The following is a 24,923-nucleotide window of genomic DNA, read 5'->3' as shown; positions in this document are numbered from 1 at the left end:
CTTGCTCAAGACTTCTGTGTATCTGATTTGCAGTGATGCCTCTGATAGGGGCCTTCCACTCTTTTCTCACATTAGAAATCCCTCCTGGGGAGACTCTGGCTTTTACCCTTCATGTGATATTTGATTGCTTTATCTCCCTTTCATTGCCATGCTTAATCCCGCCACATGTCTCAGCAGGATCTCCAAAATCCATCTGCTTTCTGCTACATCGTGGGCAAACAGTTGTTGGCAAACAGTTGTGACCACTACACAGCCTGCTCTGTTGCTTCACTCACACATGATTCTCCAAAAGGGTTCACAGCTTTTCTCACACACTCTGCAGATGAACATTAGGTTGTTCCTGCTCCTGACCAGTCCAGCACACTCACAGTAATATTCTCACCTGCAGGTGCCAAGCACACTGGAAATTTAAAACCTCCATGCAGGGGGCTGGGACTTGTCACTCAAAAGACAGCCTCATACAAAGACCTGAATTAACATTTATTGATATGGGGTTTTTTAACTTATGAACACAGAATATGCTGAAGAAGGAAGGAAACATTGACAATAAGCCATGAAGCAAACTCCACCAAATGCTCCAGTGATTTCTAAGACCAGTATCCTTTCATGAAACAGAGAGGGCCTTTTCTGCATCACTGAGATATCAACTGGACAAGGAATCAAGGAAAGTATTGGAGGATCAGGGCACCCATCTGAGAAGGAGAAGAGTGAAAAGGGGCACGGTAGGTTCATGACATCAGCCTGAATGATTTCATCCAGAACTGATCTCCAGCTTGGAAAGAGATGCAGGACCACAGGCTGGGAACTGAGGTCCTTCAGAGCTGGGGTTCTGTGGAAGGCTTGCTCATCCTGCATTGCAAAACAAAGCATTTGTGTGGGTTCAGGCCAGCTTTTCATCAGCTCTTTCATGAACTGCCCTTTCTCAAGAATACTCCTTCAAGTCCTTCATCCAAAGTGGTGTTTCCTTCCTCAGACAAATTTGACTGCCAGTTCACAAATTCGATAGCAACTTGTAAAGCACAGGATGTTGTTCCAGTTACTGTAAGTGCTGGAGTCTTTTTTTCCCTTGACATGAATTGCAGCACATTTTTCTGCAAAGAGTAAATTGGGTTCCCCGGGTTTCCAGAACCTGTAAAAGAAAGTTCCTCTATTGGGAATGCATTGGCATGCACGACAGTGGGAGTGAAGTCACCTCAAACAGTTGTGGAAGACAAAGGGGAAGGTTATTGTAACAGAGATCAGGAGCTCTGGCAAGGCAAAGACTAGTCATGTTTTTGACTAGAAAACTAGTCAAGTGTGTCTGTGTCCAGTTCTGGGCTCCCCAGTTCAAGAGAGACAGGGAACTACTGGAGAGAGTCCAGTGTAGGGCAAATAAGATGATTGAGGGATGCCAGCATCTCCTTTATGAGGAAAGGCTGAGAGAGCTGGGACTCTTTAGCCTGGAGGGGAGACCTTATTATTGTGTACAAGTATCTAAAGGGTGGGTTGAAGGAGGATGGAGCCAGGCTCTTTTCAATGGTTCCCAGTGACAGGTCGAGGGGCAACGGGCACAAGTTGGAACATAGGAAGTTCTGTTCAAATACACAGAAAAACTTTACAGTGAGGGTGACAGAGCACTGGAACAGGCTGCCCAGGGAGATTGTGGAGTCCCCTTCTCTGGAGATTTTCAAGACGCGCCTGGATGCAGTCCTGAGTAATGTGCTCTAGGCAATGCTGCTTTAGCAGGGGAGTTGGACTAGATGATCTCTAGAGGTCCTTTCCAATTCTGAAAATTCCGTGATTCTGTGAAGTTTTCCGACTTATACTGCACTTAAGGACAGAGACCCCTCTAACACATACCTGCCTTACATGGTGTATTGGTCACTTGGACTGAGGGGTGTGAATTACAGGACCTTCCTCACTCCCCCTGGGATACTCACGTGGCTGCCTTCTGATACGGAGTCTGATCCACCCACTGCCATTGCCCATTTTCATAAGCAAATAAGCCTATGTAGTATTTTGTTTCATAGGCGTTAGCAAATACTCCTTTCGCCAAGTTGAAGAGGAACTCCTGCAAAAAGCACAATGTCTATGAGGTGCAGGACTGAGCAGAGGGAGGCAGCAGGAGTCCCTGTGGGGCGGGAGTGGTGGCAGAGGGGAGCCGGTTCTGAAGGGGTGCAGAAAGGACATCCCCCCTCCCCTGCAGCAGCACGGAGGGCATCTGAGTCCCCACCAGGACCTGGCACTGTGTCTCTGGCTGCTGTGCCCCCTGCTCAGCCCTGCACCTACCTGCTCTGCTTTGCTGGTGATCACCACCAGGTGGGAGCCCATCCCAGTGCAGTTCTGCACACTCTCAGCCCAGGACATTTTATCAGCCGACAGGTAATAGCACTTTTCTTGAAAGCGTTTCCAGCCCTTCGGGCAGCACATCCAGCCCTCCTCTGTGGGAGAAAAAATCCTGCTTTTGAACAAGGTGTGCTTGTCCTTCATCTTAGTGAGCTCAGTGTAGGGTCCCAGGTATTAGAGGAGGGATTTGAGCCATGCCTTTAGTCTGAACAGAGGTAAATGTTCTCTTCCATGCTCCATAAGTAAAGCTGTCAACAGTCTGACAGGCTCCTGTCACAATGCTGCTGCCTGAAGTACCTTCCCCTTTCTCTGTCTGTTCTGCCATGTCCATGCAGCCCCTCTTTGATGAGAGACAGTTTCTGCCTTACCCTTCCTGAGGAAGCGAGATGGGAAGTAGTTGGCTCGTGCACTTCTGTTTACATTTCCATCAGAGAAGTGTTGTCCAAGTGTTTAGCTCTTGACTCACACAGACTGACAGATGTACAGTAAACTGCTCTGACAGTCTTGCTCCCACCACAGGCGGTTCCCTATACTAGCCAGGTTTCCCTAGAGATCTGCCTTATAGCCAGAAAGTCACATGATGGATTAAAAAACAGATATATTCTCTCAAATCATGAGGCTACATGCTTTAAGGTTACATGTCTGTATCTATGAGCTGTATATATTATACCCTGAATATATCTCTGTATAGAATATATCAGACTGAAAAGTTCATCCAATAAAGGCAACAAAAATATACGCCCTTGTATGTACCCAGATGTTTGCTGTGAATTCCAGGCCTCATAGGGACTCTCTTCTTGGGTTTCCCAGTCAGGAGCTCTTCAGGAGGTTGCACGCAGTGACAATGCCCCTGTCAAGCCAATGCTCCAGGCCACCCACAGCAAGCAAGCACATCATATTAATGCTACAAGGTGGATCCAGATAACCCCATGCCTTTCAAGAGCTGTCTTCACAGCACAGAATCTCACATCCCGTTCTTGGCACCAAATGGAGGGAGTAGAGTCCAGTGAGTGGAACAGCTAACAAAACTTTTGTTAACGGACCTGTGCTTTTATATATTAGATGCACTCGAGGTATACCATTATGTACCTTTGTAGAAAGAGAGACCATGGCACTAGAGAGCATCAGACAATATGCAAAATCAAGTTCAAGCAGTCTAAGGAACTTGGAACTCTCCGTCTCTGTGCTGCTCACCCTGATCTTTCACTAAACTGCTGGAGAATGGCCTGTAGCCATCATGTACTCTGCAAAACTTTTCCATCCATTCCTAATTCCACAATGAAAGCTAAAGTTTCCCCGCATAACTAAGCAATGATGGACAATTTCTTCTGAATTCTTAAGTGTGTTGATTGGGGGAGTCTGTCTGCTGTTTGATGGACATGCTTGTGCCTCATGGAGCTAGGCAGTTTTTTTTTTACAGGGAACAGCAAATTGAACATGTGTAGAACACAGCCTGTCTGGCCTTCCATAGATGTCCACCATAAGAATAGGTGGACCATGCCTATTTTGTACCTGCAAACACCTTTTTATCATGGACTGTAAAAGGAGTCTGAACAGCTACTCAGATGTACTCAACGTGTACGGGATAGCCCCTGTGCAAACTGCAATCTGTATCTGAACTCAATGAACAAGTGAGAACATCTCTGAAGTGAGTTTGGGAATTGGCACTGGCAGGAGTTCTAGCACTTGCCATTGCCATCAAGTCGTGTGTGATTGCAGCCCAGCTCTGCAGCTACTCTAAACTGTGTAACAACATCCTTCCTACCACTCCTACTGCTGTCCCTCGCACTGGCCATGATGCGTGCGTGAACAGGCAGTAAGCCAGCACAAGGAGTGGAGCTGGATTGAACCAGCCCTTACAAAAGGATGAAGCACTTGCAGTGAGGTTAGTGAACAGGACTAGCAGTTGAGGGGTTGTGAGAGAGGAAGAGTAGGAAGGGTGGTCAAAGGTAAGTCTGGAACGACCCACCTTCTTCCACTGGCCCTGAACATGTGTTCATAGCATCCTAAGTAAAATTGTGCGATTTTCAGCATTTTTTTTCAATTCTTTGGCTTTCTTCCTTAAAACAATACAGGTCTGGCTGACAATCACATTCCCAACCTCAAAGGCTGACTGACAGCAGGGTAAATTTTGGTGAGGTTCTTAGTGTTCCTTAGCATCACTCACTTTTGTCTGCAGATACGTTGGGGACGCAACGCCACTCTGTAGCATTCTGGAGCAGAGTCTTGTACTGGCCATAGCTTCCATGAAAGAAAACAACTGGGAAGAGAGGAAAGAGAAGGAAAGTGCTACTCCCATCCTTTCCTCCTCATTCATGACCAACCTGCCCCATCTTCCACCCTCTGACTTAGAGCAGCCACAGAGACTCTGTTATGTTAACAAGCTCTGAAATCTGTATTGAACAAGGAGATAAACAGCAGGCTGTTTCTCCCACTACTGGTCACTCCTGCCTTTGAACAGGCATTAATTGGATGAGCTCCTCTCACCTCTGCTGCCTGAAAGACTCATTTTCCCAGCTGACAAAACCAGCTTAGACATCCTTTGAGGACAGGGTCAGGAAAGGGTCAAAGGAGTTGTGGGATAAGCTTAATAAAGGTGGAATATTAATATGCATTCCCTCTTAATCTTCCCAGGCGTTGCAGCTTTAGAGAACCACTTTTACCTTTATCAAGAAGGGGTAGAACTGTTGAGTGTTGAGGCCTCAACCAAGGGAGTTAAGAAGAAGCACAGAAGAGTCATCACAGAGCAATATGATACCCCAGGACAGTACAAGCAAAAGATTTCCCTTTTGGTCGGTCCAGACACTGTGGGTGGGATGCAGCATTTTGATGGATTCACCCCCACCCTGCTAAAATATGAGCAGCCTTGGCACCAGTATTTCCAGTGAGATCACACTTGTCCCTTGGCTCCAACACTGTCACAGGGACCTCTGAGAGACAGAGACCAGGTCAGGAGAACCAACGTCCAACAGCCAGCCTTCAGGGAACCTACCTAGATGTTCTCTGATACTAAAGAGACTCCTTAGCTCTTGGTGGGAGGGGAAAAACTGACTGGTTTCATCCAGGACTGGCTTTATTCAGGTGGGTGAGAAACTGATCGGAGCCCTCCAAGGGAAAGAACCTTAACTGTGGAAGGGACTCAACTCCCTGACTAAGAGGGCAGAGGGGGGAGAGGGGCAGCAGAACAGGCTGTTTTGGGGAAGGGCATTTGCCTGCTGGCAGAGAGACTAGGATATCGTCTTTCCATTTGAGAAAAAGCAGTCAACCACTCCCTTCATCCCAGGGGAATTAAGAGACCCTGGAACCCACCAAGGCAGACGGTTACAAAGGCAGATTTGATGGCAAGGACAGAAACAAGGAAGACCCAAGGGTTCAGCCAGGAGCAGCTTCTCTCTTCTGCTGGGGCTGAAAAACACAAGGCAAGAATGGGAATCCCACAGCCCAGAGCTAGGGGCAGGATAACCCAGGTGGCTCTACACCCCAACAACCTGCTAGAACCCTTCTTCCAAGGCCTGGGGACCCCCACAGATGCTGTAACCAGGTCCTGCTGTAACCAGATCCTGCTGCCTGGCATTAACAATGGGTCAGACTCACAGAGTAGGGGGGTCCCCTGAAGCTGCTCTTTTATTTCACTTTTTATCACAAGCCCTGCCTGTACTCTTCCCAAATTGCACTCCTCTTTTCTTTATCCTGTCACACCTCCATTCTCCCCAACAGGTCTTCCTGGTTGCCCTCCCCTGTCTTTCACTGAACCCTCTTTCTGTACTTTCCTCCTCTTCATCTCCCTTTAGATCTACTTTCCCTCAGCTACCTCTATTTTAGCTCTATCTTCCAAGTCCTTTTATGCAATAGCGTATAGTTACTCAAAGGAGTGACTGTCCAGCTCAGTGTTTGCAGAGGGAGACACACAGAAGAGATTGTTTCCACAGGGAGAATGGGCACTTTGAAGCTCTCGGGAGAGCCCTTACTTGGTTCTCCTTAGAGACACCAGAGATGGGAGAAGTGACTTGTACTTAGCTTGATGCAGATAGTTTTACCTGGACAATGATAGTAGGATAGCACTCTTCAGTCCCAGTGTTTACAGAAGAAACACTGAAGGGAATAGCAGACCATAGTCTGCCTGGACTTTCATTACCCCTGGCTCTCGGAAAAAGGTCGTTCTCCCAGCCTGGGCACTCCCCAGTTCCCTTATCCGTTGCTTTGCTCTTGTCCTAAGCCCCTTCTCCCAGTATGAGGCCAGCCACTGTACTATGCCATACCCTACCCCAGCCCTGTATTTTCCCCCACCTCTTCCTTCTTCTACAGGAGGACAGAAAGGAAGGCTTTATGGTTACCTGCAGTTCCAGGACTGACCCTCCCTCGGCGATTCATTATCTCTACCACAGTATCACTCTTCTCCACCAAGAGTACACATTCCAATATGGCCACGAATACAGGCTTCGTCTTGCACAGAGCACTGCACTAGGGCAGCTCCCACACTGGTGAGGAGCCTTCACAGTCTCTAATCTGGCGTGCAGAAAAAGCTGTATCCTGGGTGTTCCCCACAGCACATGGAGATGGGGGAATTTTCATCATTTCTCTGCCAGGACATTTCACAAGATGCTCGTTGCAACACAGAAACTCAAAGATGCAAATGAAAACAGATGAAGAGTAGTAAATTCCAATTGAAACAATCTCCTTTTGCACATATTCAAGCAGTTTCAAAGGACATACTACTGGCCTTACCTCTTTGGTGTTTGTTCTTCACTGGTGAGTGAGTATGTGAAAATACCTATGCTGTCGGTATTTGCTACCAAAGGATTAAACCCACTCATGATGTCCTGCAAAGCGGAGTTGGAAAACAACAGGAAAGCATATCTGACTCAGTCTGGGCAAGTCTCCATGTGAAGCCTGAGCCCAGTAACTCAAAGCAGAACAAAGAACTTGCCAACACTGTTTTTAACTAATTACTCAGGAAAACAGGATAGAGCTTTGAGTGGAGGGATTGCATGGGACCTGTCATTATGGAGCTGGAAGTCAGAAGGGATCACTAGATGGTGCCAGAATCCCTGTGCATTACAGATCATGAAATTTTACTTGGTCATGACTACAAAAGCCACACCATATCTGGTGCTTCTAGCACTGCTCAAGGCCATTAGATTCAAAGAGCTGCAGGATAAAGTGTCCCTATGGATACCCCTAAGGGTAAATAAATAATCTCTACTAGATCTGATTGTACTCTGAATGGACCGGGGTGGGTATGCAGCCTTTGCTCTTCCATATTCCATCAGCTACTTTCTCCATGTGAAGAGGCGAGCACAGGTGGACTGAGGAAGGAATGGATAGGTAACAAAATAGCACAAGTGCATCAGTTGAAGACTTAAAAGAGCAGGGCACAAGGCTGGTTACATATGAGGACAAGCCTAAATTTTGTGTAGAAAATATACTCTGAGTATGTTTCTTCATGCACAGCAGGCTGCAGGCGGGGTTGAACCATCCAACAGCTCTGTTGCATTGGTAAGATGGTCTACACATGTGCTTGCTGGTATTGTCATAGAAGGTATGAGCTGCTAGGAGGCACTAGCTACTGGATTCACAGTACAGTGAGAGATTCTCAAGTGGCATTTTAAAAAGTTCCCACCATCATGCTGGAGAACAGAACTGAACTGCACTACAGATGCTCAAAAAATGAGAATGCATTGTGTTTGCTATTGCTCTAAAATGTACTTGCTTTTGTGCATATGGACAGGGAGCTGATTTCAGCTGATGGGTCTGGAGAGTGCGAAGGGTGCAAAACTGTTAAAAGGAAAATGTGCTCAGTTCATGTGGTTTAAATCTAATCAGGATGGATCTAAGCAGTTTACCGATTTATTCACAACATGTAACTAACTGATAAACCATGACCCGTATATTCAGGATCAGTATCAGCAGTCCAACAGGTAAAGCACAATACCAGACGCAAAATATTAATAAACACCTACTCATTTCTAAACATCTTTACGCAACTAATCCCCAAAAGCTCTAACCCCCAGATAGACGCACATTCACATGGTTACTTGTGCAACCCACCCTCATCACAGGAAGTGCAGGCTGCAGGAACACGTCCCCTTTTCTGGGAGCAGGGGTTCCCCTAATCTCACGCACTTCCTGCTGGAGGTATAGAGTTCATCTGTACCCACTTCCTAGGGTCTGCTAACCTACAGGCCAGTGAGAAAGCACAAGGTCACATATGCACACTGACGTTGTGGGTCTGTACATGTTGTACCCTTACTGCCAAGTAATGCAGACTACCCATAGCATCCAACAGGAAGGATGCTCTGTTACAGACAGAGGTTGCAAAGTTGCAGGGCGACTGTCAAACCAGGTTTCCACTGCCACCTCCTTCCCACTTCTCCCTCTTCTCTCTGTTAAAAATGTCTTGCTGCTTCTAAACCTTGTTTTCAGACTGACTCTGTCTCAAAAGCCTTTAGTTCCCTGGTTACTGTTAAACTGGTGGTCATGTTCTTCTTTAACAATAGTGGGTTTGGGGTAAATGCCCTCTCAGATAGTTTCAGGTATTCGATTCACACAGCTATTTACATTCACATTCTTATTTTATCAGTTGTTGCTATCCAGGCCATCTGACCAAGATGAAGGTCTGTGCATGCACTTTCAATGAATTCACTTTGGTGTATGCAGAGGGTCTAAAGCAGAGAGACAGTAAACGACTTTCTTTTCAGCATCACAAACCAAGCTACTCTTCCCAGCAAATCAATGGCTGACCTCACAACATTCGAGTGACTAACAGCTCTGTCCCACTCCAGGATGAAGTGTCTCAAAGTGGCGACAGAAGCCAAACTCTGCACTGGCCTGCACAGAAACTCCTGGAGCCAGGCAGTTGGGACCAGTGATGGGAGAGATTACCTCCTCAGTGGAAGGCTCTGGAACCATTGCAAATATTTTATATTTCCAAAATGGCAGGAACTTATTTCTCTTTCCTGCTCCATAAACACCAGCAGCATGCTTGGGGACAACATGTATCAATGACCTCAGTCTTCCTGTACATCTTTCCATAGTTCTGTAAGTAAAGATTCTCATCTCTTTTTTTACCTGCTCCAGTCATGAAAAGCCTCATGAGTTACACTTTGTTATTTCACTTCACAAATATATGTGTCAGAACAGTGTACTGGGACAACAGGGTGGCACCTGGCAGTGCAAAATTACTGGGGACTCCTGCCACTGAACCACTGAAGACAGTGGTACTTGATTATAAGTGCACTCCTAGAAGAGGCTCTAGAGTGCCTTGAGTCTACTTTCACAGACCCTTGCAGTATAGACACGAGTCAACAAGCATGGCATGGATACAAAGATCAATAGGACATGAACTAAGGAAAATATTGCAATTGCATAGTGTCTTGCAGGTCTCAAGGTTGCAGGAGAAGACATAGAATGCAATTTCCCTCAGAGGTACTCAGGATCTGAGAATCTGAAAGCCAGAAGCTGGAAGATAAAACGTCATCATCTTTTCTGCTAAATTATACCACACAAGAAATTAATTGCAGCTCATATTTAAGAGTTGGAAATACAGCAAACCACGTGTTGTTGGGAGCACCAAAAGCGCCTGGTTTTAGAAGCAACCAGCCACTTGAAGCAGGGTGGAGAATGCATGAGAGGGTTCCAAGCACCAAAAAAGAACAGCAAGTGTCCTCACATTCAGAGGTGAGCTTGTTGGATCTAGTTAACTCATTCTCAGGGGTTGATGGCAGTTTCTCCATCAACTTGAATGCCCTGGGGAGTCCTGCTTTCCAGTTTTCTTGAATTAAGAATTACTTGAAGGGAAAGATTTATCTGCAAGAGTCAAATAAAGGCAAGCAGTCTAGAAGGGAATATCGACAAAGTGAAAGGCAAAAACACAGAGGAATTTCTACCAACTGTGACAATACAGGAAGACAGAATTAATCCCATACAAAGTTCCTCCCAATGTGCTTTGCACTTTCAAGGATTGAGGACCAAGTTGACAGTCCTGAGCCCCAGCAGCATGCATGAGAGTGCATCTACAGAGGCAGCCGGCAGGCTTAGCAGTTTGTGCAACAGTTTCCGAGCTTTGTTTTCGGCAGCAAAATACAAGCAATCCAGGAGGTTTCTGGACTCCCTCAATGACAGCTTCCTGACACAGGTTATGGAGGACCTGATGAGCAGATGTGCTCTGCTGGATCTCACACTTACAAATGAGGAAGAACTGGTTTGGGATGTACAGGTTGGGAGCAGGCTTGGCTGCTGTGACTATGAGACATTGGAGTTCAGGATCTTGTGAGGAGGGAGAAGGGCAAAACCGAGGATCACAACCAGAAACTTCGGTGGAGCAGACGTTGGAGAGCTCCAGCCCATCATGCAGCACATCCAGCTTTGCACTGGGTAGCAACAGCAGCCCACAGAGTGAATGCCACCAAGAAGACATAGTGGGAATATGGCCTGTTTCCTGGAGAGTCACCAAAGACATGAGGACAATGCTGGATTGTTTCCTGCAGGTTGTTACTCAGGCAGCTGACCGTACCACTGACCACATGTCTAAATAAGCTACAGGAAAACATCAATGTCATTGCAAAGCCAGTGTCTTTGGCAGGCTGCAATAATTGAGAGAAGTTTCCTATGCCTTGAAAAAGCAAATGGAACGTCTTTTGGAGCATCTTTTGTAGGAGGAGAGACTGAGAGAGTTAGAACCGTTCAACCTGGAGAAGAGAAGGTTGGTGCTCACCAACTGCCTGACCATATCTCTTCCATTCCTGCTCAGCAGAGTGAAGATGCAGGCTTCAGCACTCACATCCATCCCCAAAATCCTCTGTGTTCTTGTCAGGTCACTGCTTGTCTATCAGTTTTACAAAGGATGAGGTTTCCCGCATCAGACCGTTGATGCTGCAGCTTCAGAAATTTGAAGACAAGGGCTCTCACTTGTGGAAGATTGTTCCAGCTCTGGTGTACTTCTACCTTCCAGTGGATTACAATACACACCACATCATTCACATTAGTCAGTTCCCCAGGCCTCCAGAACCAGAGACATGTTACTCTCCAGCGTGGTCTTGTCAGGCATTGTAGGGAAAGGTTGGGACCAGGACCTGAGGGTCCAGGGCTCAGACGGACATGGAGATGGAGCTCATCCAGAGGATGAGTCATCCAGAAACCCCTGGATGAATCACACCTGTCCTCCTACTCTGCTAATCCCACTGGCACCAGTCCCACATGGAAACCTGCCTTCTCCCTTCAGCCAAGACAAGAGGAGTGTGTTCAGACCTGGCAGGTGGTGTTGCTCATCACAACTCACCCCAGGCTCTCCACGCCCATCAGAGGGAACTGCCAGTCAGATCTGTTGTTCAAGGGCTGTGCACTTTCATCTAGCTTTACCAATGCAGGCTTAACCTTCTCTCTGTTGGTTTGGCTCTTTTCTGCATGAGGGAAGGAAATCTGCTCCTTGTCATTCTCACATGCTAGGAATTATCCCAGAATGAGGGATAAAGGGGGAGTCCTGCACAGCAAAAGCCAGAAACTAGAGGGAACATTGCTAATGAGTCCAGACAAGGAGGTCTCGTCCAGGCAAACCCGAGCCCAGGAAGCCAGGATGGGGTTGAGAGGAGCTGTGCCACTACAGAGGATGCTTTCTGGCTTGCAGATGAAGAGGCCTTCACTTGCAGGGCTAGGAGGGGGTACTGTCACACATCACTCTTCTTGAAATGACAGCATGTAAGTCCAGGCAGTACCTGGGACTATAAGAGCTCATCTTCTGTATGTTTCAGGAACAAAGCCTCACCCTGGGACTCCTGTGTGAGAACCCTCAAGGAAGATGGAGAGCCCTTCTGTGAAGTGACAGAGTACAGTCAGATCACCAAGGTGGACCACCACTGGCTTTCTTTTACTCCTTATCTAATTTTACAGGCTCTGTTCAAAGGGAGGTGAAGCACAGGATATTTCATTCCACTAACGCAAAACCAAAAGCCTTGTGAGGAGGAAAAAGTGAATAAGCAGTCAAAGAGCAGGAATAGCTGTGAAAACTTGAGAAGGGACAAGCCAAGAGGCCAAGGAACAAGCTGTGGTGACAAGTGATCTGGAAACAGTAGAAATGAACTAAAAACAGAGAGGATAAAATCCTTGGAAGACAGAAACCATTGCACCAGGGAGGAGAAATTCACCAGGGAAATAAACCCTGGGGAAAGCCATAACTTCACCTTAGTTCTCAATTTCTTTCCAGCTTTGTTATCTCTTTACATGGCTCTATTTTTAAAGTTTTTTTTTCCCTGTTCCTACTATTCTTCTAATGATCTTTATTAACAAACTTTGTACATCTGTAACAAAAGTGAGTCTGGAACAGAGAACCTTTTAGAGTCAAGGAAATAGAGGAAGAAAAAAATGGGAATTGGCTGTTTTGTTTCACAGATACTAAGACAGCACTCATCAATGGTGCTTAGACCAATAGAGAGTGCCATCACCCAGGAAAACAGGCAGAAATTAAGTTGGATAAGAAGACAGTCAGACTGCAGCGATCAGGCACAGGACGCAGCCACACAAGTGTACTGACCAGCAACATGTTTACATGGGACTGGTCCCTCTTATCCCCTTTTCCCACACTCCTTCCTCCCCAAAACACCTTGATCCTTCCCTTCCACCACCTTCAGTTCTTCACCTCAACATTCCATAAAAAGTCCCACACAATCCGAAAATGCTCTTCCCAGCATCTCCTAATGAGTCACATACTCCTGTAGGCAGTAAAGCTCCTCAGAGTGCCAGGCGCTGTGAACCTCTCCCATTGAGTCATCTTGATGGGTTTCGCACCTGGGCCATGAGCTGATCATTGTCCTGTGACAGTCTTGGGAGGAACCAGAGCAGCGTGCTCTGTTTCTCTCATTAGGTTATGATGGTTCCCCTACACGCCAGCATTCATCTGTGCTCCTCTGTGCTCCTCCATGTTTGGGGAGAAGATCCTCTAATCCCATAACCAAACCAAATCCCCAGATGTGGTGGATTCAAAGCTGTCCAATTTTAGGCATGGTTACCAAAAGTACAGCACATTTGGAAGCAGGAAGCTAGCAGTCAGAAAGGCATTTTCGTTACACTTGCTAGGCATGTTTAACAGGGGCCACAGAGGAAATCACATGTTATACCGGGAGAGCTGGCAGCCAGGGCAAGAGTTAGGATGTTGGTGAGCAAGCCAACAGGTGAGAAAGCTGAAGCCGGTGACCTACAGGATCTCAAGTGCACAGTGGCCAGTGTGATAATCATCGCCAGCCAGGAGCAGATACCACTGGTGTCTGTTATCGGCAGGTGAATCAAGCCAAGAACAGACTCGGGGGCAGTCCCTACAACGCTGCTTTGCAGGGGTGAGCTTGGCCCTCACAAAAGTCTCTAAATAGAGGAAAGGAAACTCCTTGTTCAACAGCGGGTGCCAGGGAAGGCATATTAACTCTAGGACGTGATGTACGACATAGGGAAAGAGGTAAATTGGGCTGTTCTGCCCACAGCTAGAGCGTCGGGCTTAGCCAGTCAGAGGGGAACGGGGGGAGTCTGAGGCAAAGTAAGAAAAACGATGAAAAGTGATCTGTTACGTAGGACCCGTAAGGACAGATGAGGCTTGGCACTAAGACCAAGCAGTTGGAAGAGTGGAGGAGAGAAGCACCTTAGCCACAGAGAGGCTGTGAAGAACACAGTGGTCATGTTCCCACCCGAGGATACTGGAGGACATTAACTCACATAGCAGAAGAGAAGGACTGTGCTCTACATGAGAGATATACTGCTACCCTGTGAAGCTGCAGAGGACTGGAGCACCAGGAAGGGGAAGGGTGGCTGTTTCCAGCACTCACTGCTCCAGTTCCCTGATAGTACACTAGTGGAAATAACAATGTCAACCAATGGGGATGGCCGGTTTCCAAAGGAGGACTCGAGACTCTTCCCACCTGTCAGATTACGTGATTGAACAGCATCAGGCAGTTATAAAGCCCAGGGACCTCATCGCTGAAAATGGAGCAGGTGCCCAGGAGTCGAAGGCGGCGCCCAGGCAGACCAGGGATCCAAGAGGCAGCTACTGGGAACACCAGAAGTCTTGACCAGGGACACTTTCTTCTCATTGTTTATGGCACGAGACAGAGAAAACCAGGAGATGTAGGGGTCAGCTGTGGACTGACTGAACGACAAAGCCTTGCTACTGGAGGGGTCCACATTGTGTAAACATGTATTTTTTCTGCCTGCGGGCTTTCATCCTGCTTGGCAGCCAGAGAGGGGAACAGGGTTTGCATCAGTGCTCTCTGTCGGTGTTGACCTGTGTGGCTGCTTATGTGTACATGTTCTTTTTCTTCTATATGTGTCTGTAGGTATTGTACACGCACGCTCAGTCTCACTACTGGCTGGAGCTGGGGAGCTGGAGCAGCAGCACCCTTGCCTCTGCTGGGCTACGGCGTTCTGCAGCTCCTGCCACCACCCACCGCCATTGACAGAACTACTCCCGTTGATTGGCTTAGGAAGCCAAATCTCCTGATCACCTTTTCTCCAGTACAAATTCTCCCGTATTCTGCTCACACTTGGTCAACCATGGGCGGGTCAGAGACTCCTGGCACAAGTTCCTGTTACCCTCCCAGGCAAGACTTTCAGCCATGGAAACAAATCCTCATCCCCAGAGATGCTTTCCTGGGTGCAGTCCTCTCCAGAGCTTTGGCTGTGTGCAACGGGACTGTGTAGCCACGTTGTCTCTGAGGGGTTTACTCTCACTGGCTGGATGCAGCCTACGAGCAGTAGTTGTTTAAGGCTCTATCCTGGCGCAGCAACATCTTTTGATCCTGCTTATACAAAACACCTGCAACTTAGAGAGGGAAAGAGAAAGAGAGAGAGACACACACAGCACAGAGTCTTTTTTATGGGTTTAATATTGTATTTTCTTTTGTATAGCAAATCGGCATTTGTTCAGCAAAACCCGTGCAACCAGAGGACATTCTCTGTGAGACCCGAGAAAAAGCAGACACCTCTGCTCAAGGAGACAAAGGAAATTTCAGCTCTGAACATGGGTCTTCCATTCCTCTGTCCTCTCCCTGGAGAACTCAACCTCTTTTCAGTCGGTGGCTGCGGGACCCACTCAGAGAGAAGAGGACACAGGAGCCCAGGACCTGCTTTGATGACCCTGAGCTTTAAAGCGTTCCCTGAGTCGATACATGCACGAGGGATGCTGGACACAGGGTAATATCACTTCCACTCACATTGTCCCACCCAGCAGAGAGAAAATGCAGGATTTGGGGACCCCCATCCCTCCCAACACAGCCATGAGCTGTTTCCAGCTTGCTGCTCATCTCTCAGTTTTACTCAACATGAGGGTCGGTCCGAGAAACTTGGTGCTGCAACTTCACAAATTCGATGGTGGGTCTCGCATCGGGCATCATTCCAGTTGTAAATATTTGGACTTGTATGGATTACAACACACGGCTCAAGTGATTCATTACTTGGTTCCCCTTGCCTCCAGAATCTGAGACAGAGACAGACATGTTACTCCCCAGAGTACCCTGTAGAGCACTGCCGGAACAGGCCACAGCAGGATGCAAGGGTTGGAGGGAGAAAGAACAATTCCAGATGCTGATTCACGGATAGAAGCAGTACTTTTCGTCCTGCTCGGCTATCCCACTGGCACCAGTCTTATGTGGAAACCCGCCTTCTTCCTACAGCCAACACAACAGGGCCCTGCTCACTCATGGTGGGGGAAGCTGCTCACCACCACTCACTCCATGCACTTTGCACCCACAAGACACACGTGTGTCTCCTCCAGAGCAAGTTTGCCCTCCGGGAGGAGGCACAGTAAGGACAGCCTTGGTGATCTCTCCCTGTGCCCCATCTCTTCCACAGCATCACAGCACTGGCCGTGCCCGTGCATATACGGGCCCGTATGCATGGTGGGGGCTGTATGGATGTCAGACAAGGCTGGTCATCTCTGAAGGGTTCTTCCTGGCGAGAGCAGCTTCATCTGAGCCTACAGCATTGATAGCCGCATCACAGGTAGTTAACTAACAACCAGTAACCAGCATGGATGGGGCTGTCTCAACCTGGTGTCCATACACAGTCCTCTCCTGCTCCGTCATTGTCCTCACACAGGGAGTTGTCTCACCTCACTCTCATGCACCCACGGACACCCTCACATTTCTCCTATTCTCTCACACTACCAGGAGCCACGCCAAATACTCTCCATCTGGGGATACTCACGCTGCCTTCTCATTAAGTGGAGTCCGGTCCACCCAATGCCACTTGCCCACCTCCTGTGCAGTCAGACCGATGTAGAAATTCTCTCCACTTGGAAACTGCCGTAGCTCCTCAGTGAGAAAACGCTGGAAATGAGGGAGAGTGCAATGTCCATGAGGTGCAGGACTGAGCAGAGGGAGGCAGCAGGAGTCCCTGTGGGGCGGGAGTGGTGGCAGAGCGGAGCCGGTGCTGAAGGGGTGCAGAAAGGACACCCCCCCTCCCCTGAGCAGCACGGAGGGCATCTGAGTCCCCACCAGGACCTGGCACTGTGTCTCTGGCTGCTGTGCCCCCTGCTCAGCCCTGCACCTACCTGCTCTGCCTCGCTGGTGATCACCACCAGGTGGGAGCCCATCCCAGTGCAGTTCTGCACACTCTGAGCCCAGGACATTTCATCAACCGATAGGTAATAGCACTTTTCTTGAAAGCGTTTCCAGCCCTTTGGGCAGCACCTCAAGCCTCGCTCTGTGTGGGGAGAGACCACAGGTGTGAATGCTGATAACGAGAGAGATGGTGACAGTTCTGTAGAGACAACGCTCATGTTCTCCTTAGATCGTTTGTCCTGACAGAAAGGGCTTGAAAAAACAAGGATAGTACAGGTATTTCTCCCAATTGTTTTGGGGTATGACCAATGAGCTTTGTGTACACAAATCCATGGTAATCCTTGTAACATGATCTCAGGTCTTGACTTGACAAAGTTATTTTGGTGATCTGGTTTGACTTCTTGTTGTATGCTCTCCTTTAGACCTTTAGCCCCAGCAACAGGCAACATTGCGTCTGTCCCTGACTGGACCTGCACTTTCATTATTGCTCCATTGTTAACCTTCCCTGCGCAGGGATGTTTATGTTTTGGTTCTGGGTTTTTTTTTTTTTTATCATTTTGTCAGTGTTCACAGCCACCCTGCCCTCCAGGACATCATTAACGTGGCCCTCTCCTCCCCCTAAGCTGTTAGCAAGAAATCCTTTTTCTTCCCACCTCTGCAGTATGCCTCTCCAGAGTCTGGTCCCACCGCTGCTTGCTGCACATCCCAGCATTCCTTGTCCCCGTCCCAGAGACCTTCTGCGCCCCTCCCAGCACTACTCACCTTTGCCTTGAGGTACTGTTGTGATGCACTCCCACTCCGTGAAATTCTGCTGCAGGGCTGTGCGCTGGTCACTGCTACGGAACAAGGGAGCAACTAGAAAGGGAGAGGAAAGGCGGCAGGATTACCCCTTCCTCGCAGCTCCCCACACACCACCTCTGGGCTTCACTCTTGTTTCCCCATTTCCCCGCCAAGCACTGTCTCAGCATTGCCTCTCCTCACGCTGCCTCTTTCCATTTCACAAGTGGTAACTGCCACCCTCTCGGCAAAGGGAACGGGCCTTTCTCCTCCCAGCATCCCACAGCTGCCCGCAAGGACTCCTCCACTCACTGACTGACAAGGTCTAGCAAGGATGACCTGGCCACCAAAGCTAGAGAAGCCTGCCACCCACCCAAGGAGTGCCTGGTGGCCGTAGCCAGCCTGTGCTTTGTCACCAGAATCCATCCCATCACCGAGCAACTGACATCAGGCCCCCTTGGGTGCTGTGGAGCTGAAGGTGGGTGGTTAGTGTATCCCTGGTCCATGGGTCTGAGAAAACTAGCCTGAAGAAGCGGTATGGCTGCCGCCACAGGCAGAAAGAGTCAATCTTCCGCGTCAGACAGCAGAAGAACCCCTGGAAGGATCTCACACTGAGGACATGGCACACAGGGTGCGATTGATTCCACCTGACTACGGGCATTTACTATGGGGATACCTATAGCCAAGCTGCCTGTCTAAATCTCTCTGCAATCAGTGAATAAAAAGCAGCACCTCAGTGGCACAGTTATCTCTTCCTAAGCCAGACATCAACCATAGTTTGGATGAGTAACACATTAGATGGGCCTATTTCATCATCAGCGAAGACAGTGCAGGTGAAGGTAATCACACACAGCTAGACCTGCTGCAACCAGGGTGGAAGGTAAACTCCTAGAACTTAATAGCCACTTTATGGGGAATAATATAGTGTCAGCAGGCCATATCACATACCAAAGGACTTTTATCGCTAAGTCACACACTCAGGGATATTGACTGGAAGATGCTCAGGGTGTACTAAGTAATACAGATGTCTATTTTTATCAACAGTTTCATTGAGAAATATTGTCAGTGGTGAGGAGGTCAGAGTAATCATAGTGGCTTCTGTGCCTGATGATGTGCCTACAATGGAAGAAGGATCACAGGAGATGGGCAATGCGTGGCTGACCACATCTTTTGCAAAGAAAGGTGATCTCATCTCAACATAAAGGGGATTGGACAGTGGCCTTTGTTCTAGTTCAGTTGAATAAATCAACCAGTTTTATCAGCTGTATGAATAGACCAACTGTGTAACTGTTCATCCCTCTAAAAAATCAAAACGATGGCAATGTCTTCCTAAGTTAGCCAGACCAACATGGGGTGAGCCTATATGTGGCTTGGCTCAAAATATTGAAAAAACTGAATGAATAACAAAAACATCTCTGAAGAAAGTAATGGGCCTGAGCTGGTTTTAACTCACCCCACATATTTCTTCTGGGTCACTGGGGACACCCAGTGTCTTGATGCTGAGCATATTGCAGAGACTAGCAATGAGAATTACATTTGTACTGTGACTCACCTGGGCATTGCAATTGCTACCCTCTGCTAAGTGCAATTGTACTTGTTTTTATTTAAATGCATTTTTGTATCACTCTGCTAAATCAAAATCTTATAACATCAATTAACTCGGATAAGTAAATTTGCCATTAAAGATTAAACCTTCCATGTGTGGAATAGCAAAAAGAGCCTGGCCAGACAGTATTAGACTCTTAACGGCTTACCCTAAACCTCCCCAACTATTTAACAGAGTATTGTGAAAAGTTAAACATTTGGGAACCAAGCAATACAATCTTCTAGGACTTGGGAAGTAACAAGAGCAAAGAGAAGGGCAGCAATTTAGCCTGGCAACATGTCTTCTTCCAGAATCCATCACCTTTAGTGACACTTTGTGCAAACATGCTATGAATGATCCTTAGCAGAAAATGAGAATGAAACAGTGATCACAACCTCCACAAAATTTGTGTGCAAGAATAACTTTAAATCAATTATTCTAGTGGAGTGCAGTTAACACTAAAAAGATGGGAGAGTTCACACTGTGCAGTTAATCCTGGATATACCAGGACTAACTGTAAAAAGATGTTTTTTCCATTAGGAAAAAAAACACAGTGTGTGTCAAAGCACCTTAGAGAGTTCAAGTGTGGGTCCAGCTGCCTGTATAGACACTTGTGCTGCCACCTCCAGGCTTTTTCCCCTCTACTGAATGTAATTAAGTTCTTTTTGTGTGCTCTGCAGGTAGAGAATTGTTCCATGGTTCCAAAGAGGCCATGCAAGATGAGGATGTGCAATCTGTGAACACTGAAAAGGCCTCAGGGTAAACAGTGGAAGATTTGGGGGATGTATGCAGACATATACTAAGTCAGGACAGAAAAGCCTGAGACCTTACAGAAAGCCCAAGCAATCCTGAAACTCTAAAGATTGCCGTGCTTCAAGTAGGGCATTAGACTAGAGACCTCCAGAAGTCCCTTCCCACCTAACTCCGTCATTCTAAGAAAGAGGATGTGTGCAACAGAGCCATCTGGCATAATGCTGTGGTAGTCCTAGCTCTTGCATACCAGTTGGCCAAAATATCTGGTTTGGCTGGCCTGCAAGAGAGAAGTTTGTGTCACATTGCAAATGTACCCCTAAATCCCCAATGTTTAAATAGTCAGGAAAGATTTTTCTCCTAAACATACCATTCAAATATTCAACACTTTGGTTTTCCAAGCCCAAATGTTGGTGCTTGCATCCTTTCTCACAACAAAACAGTTCCAGAGTAAAAGTTCCCTTCTGGTTGGAAGACATTCCCCTCTAGGCTCTGATTTGTCTGCTTTTCTCCCAGCACTTCCCCCAGACCTCTCTCCTGTAACCAGACTGCACATACTCACCAAGGAGAGCAATAATAAGGGCAATGCACACCAAAAGGAGCAGCAGTGAGATCAGCCATGGGAGCCAAGATGGGCATTTCTGGGGATGGTGCTCCTGCTTCTTGGTCTCAGGAGGTACTAAAAGTAAAGGAACACACCAAACACAATAGCAGTCAACTATGCTTCAGTCAGCCCACATACTAAGGATGTACAACTCAAGGGAGAGCTGCTAAAAAAAATGCAATTTCAGTTCTGACGTGGAGGTTACACAGTTTGGGAGAGATCAGGGGACCTCTGTGGTTTCTGGAGAAGGTCAGGTTCAGTGACACTGTTCACAGCCCCAGCGGTGTTGATGAGCTAGCAATGCTAATTGCTGGTGTTTGGGGGTGAGGCCTTCACATGGCCTCAAAATCTGGAGTGAAACCATGTCTTTCTAGACTGAGCCCAGAGCTCCCAAATACAACATTGCTCTATTCGTGATACTTGAAACATTCACATGAAGATTTCATGTTGACTTCTCCCCAGAAAATTTTTTACGCCTGCTTCAGTTCCTTCTTAGCTTTTTGGGCTTTCTGTGTAGAAGGTGGTTGCTGTAAGCTGAATGAGGGCAGAAGACAAAAAAATGTGCAAAGCCATAATGGCACAGAATCACTGGAATAGTTCTATCTCTGCTCTCCAAGCCAGGGTTCAGAGATTTGTTGTAGTAAAACTAGGCTGTGCCTGGCTGGATGCCTGGGGAGAACAGAGGGCTGTGTCCAGCAGCCTGAGTAAAATATGCCACTCAGATTCAGACTTGACAGGGCCCAACTTTTTGACTAGAGGGACACTGCCAGTATTGAGGAGGTTTGAGAGCACGCAGAATAGGTCACAGGGAAGGAGAAGCTTGTTAGGAGACTGTTCTAGGTTGTGACGGGTACGCAAGCTAGGGCAAACAGGAGGGGAAAGAGGCAGCAGTGCTCACTGCAGGGTATGAGTAAAGTTTTAAGAGGGACTGATATTAATGATAAGCTTTAGAGAGACCTCATTCGTTGTTCATCACAAAATCGCCAAATCTGCGAGCAGCCATGTGTGCCTGCCAGCCATGCCTAGTGAGCAAGACTTCCAGAAACCTGATGTTTGGGGAAGCTCTCTGAGTACTTCCTAAAAGGCTGGGGGAGGCTGTTACAGCAGGGCAAAAACCATCATCTTTCATTATCAGAAGAGAAAACATTCATAGACAGACAAGATCAGATTTCCCTATCCAAATCATGTTTTTCTAGCCAGAGCTTTTGTCTGTAGTGAAGACAAGGACCTGGATCATGATCTGGAGTCCAGCTGCCTATTTTAGACAATAGATCTGACCAGTCCAAATGATTTTTTCATGTGTTACACATCCACAGATTGACTATTCAACCTGTGCCCATCCAGATCTGTGCATCCTACACTCACACCCAGGTGACGCAGAGCCAGTATGCATGCACCTCACCAGCACAACTGAAGGGCAGCAGATTTTCTGCATACTTAGTGGGTTAATCGCCCTGCAAAATCTTTCCTACAGTTGGTCTTCATACTTGTAATATGTCCAGCATGATAACAACACAACAGACCTGATCAGCATGTGTTGGTTATTCAGCACGTAATCCAACAGCTCCTAGGCATGTGCAACAAGTGCTGTGCAGCACAGATGCCTGCGTTTCTACCTGGGAAATCCTGGCTGGAAACGCAGGAACCCTAACTGCCCTGTGCTGTGAAACCCACCACGGCAGTCTCTGCCACCTCCCACCACAGATTATATGTTGTTTGATTAGCTGCTGCCTTCTCCTTTCTATCTTCCAATGACTGCCAATTTTGTTATCTCTAGAGCCCAACTACAAGAGGCTATAGAATGGGAAAATCCAAGTGAGCTTGGCCATTACCAACATGGAGTCTGCATGGCCAGAGCAACCACTCAGAAGGACAACAGAACAGCAAGAGTCCCTCAAGCACACACCCAAACCTATAGCATGACCCTGCCCTCTGCAACTCAAACGAAGGTTGCTGGATCAGGTGTCTTTGGAATAGGTCATTGGGAACACAATGGAGAGCTTCCACCCCCCACCCCCACCCACCCCCCCACACCCCGTAATGGAAATGCCAGCTGTAAGCAGAACCAGCTAATCTTGGTGCATCAAAGAACAGTGAGCTTTCAAGTCAGTCAGGAGTATGTCCATTCTTTATTTCCATGACTCATTCCTCAGAGCAGGCAAGGAATAACCTGGAGCTGATACCTGCTCTGTTTGGGATTGTAAAACTGAGGTAAAGTGGTAAATAGGCAATTTAATATCCTTAGCAGCAATAATAATTATTTGTTTATTCATTCATTCATTTATGCATACATACTTTCACCCCTCTGGAACCTGCTGTTGTATAGGGTTCTGTATCTAAGAGTGGAAGCAATGAGCCATACATGGAACGTCTCTATGTGTTCCTACTTGTGGCAAAATGACTACAGAATACATACTGATGAGAACATGTCTTAAATTTGCACAAAGCCTAGTAAAGACACCATTTTACAACCGTCATTTTTAATAGCAATAAAAATTTGTTTGGTGTGTTAATTATTTTTCAGGAGTGATAGACATCAATCACAGAATTGGATCTTCCTCTAGATTGTACACAATTATTCCTCCGTGTACTTTAGGGTGTTTTGTTTAAGCCCATTCTTCCTTTTAACTTTTGGGTCTCTCTTCTCCAAAGACCATTTCTCAATCAACCAAGGACTATAAGCTTCTGCAGCCAGTGTCACTTCTCATGAAGCTGCAGAGGCCAACTGACTACTCTACTGTAAGGAGGCATGTTGGTTCACTATTCCTGCTCTCTCCATAAGTAGGAGTCTGTAGCCTCAGTCTCACAGAGGCAGGAGCAGGAGCAGCCAGGGCTTGGGCTTGTTTGCAGCCATTTGCTGCCCTGGGAGCCCCTCCATCTTTGTGACAGATCAGATTCCTTGTAATAAACCATAATCTCTATTGTTGGTACTTAGTATTTGTCCAGAAATAACTCTCATCCAAGACTAGATAACATACAGAGAGCCAGCTACTGCCTGCATCGTACTAGGGCTAAGCACCCATCCTGGACCCTCTACCATTCACCACTGTTGGTGTTGCAACCAGGGGACTAAAGGAGCCCGAATGCGTTCCTTACTGAATGCTCACTTGAAACCTACTGTTTGCGCTCCCAGTAGTCATCTTTGGCCATGTTGCAATTCCAATCACCTAAAGATTCCCACCTCTCCTCTTACATATGTTCCTTGACCCTCTTACTTCAAACCTTCTCCAGTCTCCTGCTCATGTAGTGGTAGACAACTTCTTTTTCTCACCAATTTGTCAAGACCAGGTAGGAAACAGTCACAGAAGGAAACATGTCCATTCCCTGTTCTCTGGTCCCTATCCCTCCAAGTCCCTTTCCCCTGAATAACCCACCCATTCCTTACCTTCAACTGCTGCAGCTGGTGGTGCATTCTTGAACTTCACCTCAGCGTAGGTGATTTCTGATGCCATTTAATCACAGTGCGATCACTGTGTTTTGCTATGTAAAAGGTGGGTCTTTTTGTTCCGTGCTTCCAGAGGGAGACACGAATAAATTACTGAGCTTTTCCCATCTGCTCATTCACTCTCTGTCAATGAAGGCTGTGCTGAACACTGGAAGCACTGGCAATAACCTGAAAATTCCTGGGAGCTCAGAAATGCTCTGAACGGATCTTCAGTTTCTTAGCCCAGGAAATCAGCCCCGGCACTATGGAAACTTCTGAGACAGAAAAGAAAAATGAGAACCTAACAATTCAAGAGGAAGTTGCACTCCTCTTTCCCCATACCAGATTCTCAGCTGATAGGTTTCTTTTTAAAGATTTTTTTTTTTACCCTTCTTTTTCAACTCTCTCTCCTTCCCTTATCTTCATGCCTTTCTTTGTCTGTTAGTGATTCTACCATTGCTCTTAGGTTTGCAGCTATCATTGGTCTGAGCCCAGTTTAACCTGCAGCACAGCCCAATATCCTGGGAAGTCAGCCCCAGTTGGCCACTAGCAGTAGAACGAATTTCAAACAAGGAATTAACACTGTCCCACACGACATCCTTGTACTAACCGGACATCCTCTCTAAACTGGAGAGACGTGGATTTGATGGATGGACCACTTGTTGGATAAGGAACTGGCTGGATTGTTGCAGTCAAAGGGTTGTGATCAATGACTTGATGTCCAAGTGGAAACCAGTGACGAGTGGTGTTCCTCAAGGGTCAGTACTGGGACCGGTACTGTTTAACATTTTGCCAGCAATATGGACAGTGGGATTGAGTGCACCATCAGCAAGTTTGCCAACGACACCAAGCTGTGCGACGCAGTTGACACGCTGGAAGGAAGGTATGCCAGCCAGAGGGACCTGGGCAGACTTGAGAGGTGGT

At 47.2% G+C, this 24,923-nt stretch overlaps 2 protein-coding genes across 2 annotated transcripts; both read right to left on the bottom strand.

Annotated features, from left to right (window-relative positions):
• Window positions 1-465: 465 nt before the first annotated feature.
• LOC309674076 (C-type lectin domain family 4 member E-like) lies at window positions 466-6,786 on the bottom strand. Its single transcript, XM_082486013.1, is given in 7 exon segments — window positions 466-1,129; window positions 1,920-2,068; window positions 2,072-2,146; window positions 2,269-2,420; window positions 4,493-4,585; window positions 5,635-5,730; window positions 6,660-6,786. Coding segments are annotated over 7 exon segments (762 nt in total). The 5' UTR covers window positions 6,697-6,786; the 3' UTR covers window positions 466-969.
• An 8,395-nt stretch (window positions 6,787-15,181) lies between these two features.
• Window positions 15,182-24,393, bottom strand: LOC309674068 (C-type lectin domain family 4 member E-like). The gene is made up of 6 exons (XM_082486004.1): window positions 23,961-24,393; window positions 20,534-20,650; window positions 17,622-17,714; window positions 16,850-17,001; window positions 16,504-16,625; window positions 15,182-15,775 (listed from the first exon to the last, which is right to left on the bottom strand). Exons 1-6 carry the CDS (start codon window positions 24,025-24,027, stop codon window positions 15,616-15,618), a joined length of 711 nt encoding a protein of 236 aa, XP_082342130.1. The 5' UTR covers window positions 24,028-24,393; the 3' UTR covers window positions 15,182-15,615.
• Between the last annotated feature and the right edge of the window lie 530 nt (window positions 24,394-24,923).

This window comes from Vanellus vanellus (assembly GCF_965231255.1).
Source record: "Vanellus vanellus genome assembly, chromosome: 1".
Taxonomy (NCBI): domain Eukaryota; kingdom Metazoa; phylum Chordata; class Aves; order Charadriiformes; family Charadriidae; genus Vanellus; species Vanellus vanellus.
This window is presented reverse-complemented; position numbering and strand designations above follow the sequence as displayed.